Source organism: Lygodium microphyllum, chromosome 9 (assembly GCF_053477565.2).
Source record: "Lygodium microphyllum isolate KBCC chromosome 9, Lygodium_microphyllum_v1.1.10, whole genome shotgun sequence".
In the NCBI taxonomy this organism is placed as follows: Eukaryota; Viridiplantae; Streptophyta; class Polypodiopsida; order Schizaeales; family Lygodiaceae; genus Lygodium; species Lygodium microphyllum.
The window spans coordinates 56,863,045-56,865,150 of NC_141143.1; the positions used below are offsets into that span (position 1 = coordinate 56,863,045).

General features: G+C 48.7%; 1 protein-coding gene across 1 annotated transcript; it reads left to right on the forward strand.

Annotated features, from left to right (window-relative positions):
• Positions 1-487: 487 nt before the first annotated feature.
• LOC148031067 (polyubiquitin) lies at positions 488-1,841 on the forward strand. Its single transcript, XM_087684585.1, has one exon. It carries the CDS (start codon positions 674-676, stop codon positions 1,589-1,591), a length of 918 nt encoding a protein of 305 aa, XP_087540711.1. The 5' UTR covers positions 488-673; the 3' UTR covers positions 1,592-1,841.
• The last annotated feature ends 265 nt before the right edge of the window (positions 1,842-2,106 follow it).

A 2,106-nucleotide genomic window follows, 5' to 3' on the forward strand; every position in this document is an offset into this window, starting at 1 on the left:
CACACCAGTCCATGCAGAACACACTATCTATTGCATGTGAAGTATGTTGTTTGTTTGTTTTTTTTTTGTGAGCAAAGGGAAGCAACTATGCACAGTTGCTTATCGCATATTTCTTTCCTTCTTTGCCCACAAAATACGAAGTGAGCGAGGCATAACCTCATGAGCTTTGCAATGATGCCAACCCCACGAAGTGCAGTTAGCGAGCTTGGTCTATTACACACATACTCGAACGAACAATTGAACATCAAAATAGAAGAGGCATTGTGCCATGTGGTGATATAGATTATGGTTTGTTTGTGGCTTCAACACGTCCTGACTTCATGTGTGAATCTATTAATCGGAATCCGGACGCGCAACTGGGAAAAGCTGATGTTTGGTAACCGACGTTGTGTGTGAATGAGCCCCAAGACTCGGCACTCGATGACCTTCCCTGAAGCTTCCTGACCAAAAGGGCAACACGACATAGGCGTTCCCGGCCCATCACATCCTTCTCTCGCTTTTGCGTTCTCGTCTCGCCTGTCTAGCCTAACTAATAAAATCCCATCGTATCTCGTCTTCATCTTTATCTTCATCTGCCCCTTCTCTGTTTTAGGGTTCTGCTTCTCTGTGTCTCTCACCCCCCCCTCCCCCCTTCCCCTCTTTCATCAGAAGCGGTCTCCCATCTATCATCAACATGCAGATCTTCGTCAAGACCCTCACCGGCAAGACCATCACCCTCGAAGTCGAGAGCTCCGACACCATCGACAATGTCAAGGCCAAGATCCAGGACAAGGAAGGCATCCCCCCTGACCAGCAGAGGCTCATCTTTGCCGGCAAGCAGCTCGAGGATGGCCGCACCCTCGCCGACTACAACATCCAGAAGGAGAGCACCCTCCACCTTGTGTTGCGGCTCCGTGGTGGCATGCAGATCTTCGTGAAGACCCTCACCGGCAAGACCATCACCCTGGAAGTTGAGAGCTCTGACACTATTGATAATGTTAAGGCTAAGATCCAGGATAAGGAGGGCATCCCTCCTGATCAGCAGAGGCTCATCTTTGCCGGCAAGCAACTCGAGGATGGCCGCACCCTTGCGGACTACAACATCCAGAAGGAGAGCACCCTTCACCTGGTGCTCAGGCTGCGCGGTGGCATGCAAATCTTTGTTAAAACCCTCACTGGAAAGACCATCACTCTTGAAGTTGAGAGTTCTGATACCATCGATAATGTCAAGGCCAAAATCCAGGACAAGGAGGGTATCCCTCCTGACCAGCAGAGGCTCATCTTTGCAGGCAAGCAACTCGAAGATGGACGCACTCTCGCAGACTACAACATCCAAAAGGAGAGCACTCTTCACCTTGTCCTGAGGTTGCGTGGTGGAATGCAGATTTTTGTCAAAACGCTCACGGGCAAGACCATCACTCTGGAAGTTGAGAGCTCAGACACAATCGACAACGTTAAAGCCAAGATCCAGGACAAGGAGGGTATCCCCCCAGATCAACAGAGGCTTATCTTTGCCGGCAAGCAGCTGGAAGACGGACGCACCCTTGCAGATTACAACATCCAGAAGGAAAGTACCCTTCACCTGGTGCTGCGTTTGCGTGGAGGGCAGTGAATTGCAAGGAGTGGTGCCTGTGGGTCTTTCTTATGGTTGTATTGTCCGGAACAATAGGCTGAGATTGCTCCGCCTGTCAGGTCCCTAAATAAGAGACACTGTTGCCTTGCAGTGTTTCCTCTAGCGTCTGTCAGTGGTCGAGGAAGTCCTCCCTCTATCAGTTGTCCCTGATTTGTCTGTACGCATTAGTTGTCCCTGATTCGTCTACGAATAGAAGTAAAGAAGTCTGCTTTTGTGTACGAAATCTTTACATCTGCCCTTTATTTGGTGTTGGTTTGCTAATTTCTTTGGATGGGTTTTGTGAGTACAGAGATTGAGAGGTTAAGTTGGCCGGAGTCTTGATGAAATATTTAAGTAATAAGGAAGCTTTTTCATTTGCCTCTGCATTATTTGGTCGGGAATGCATGCCTTATTTGTTTGTCATGGCTTTTGGGGCAGAGTTTATTGGTCTTCGTGTGGAACTTTCTTGTATGCCCTCCTCTGCAGTGCCAAAGTTCTCAAATGTATGTATGTTT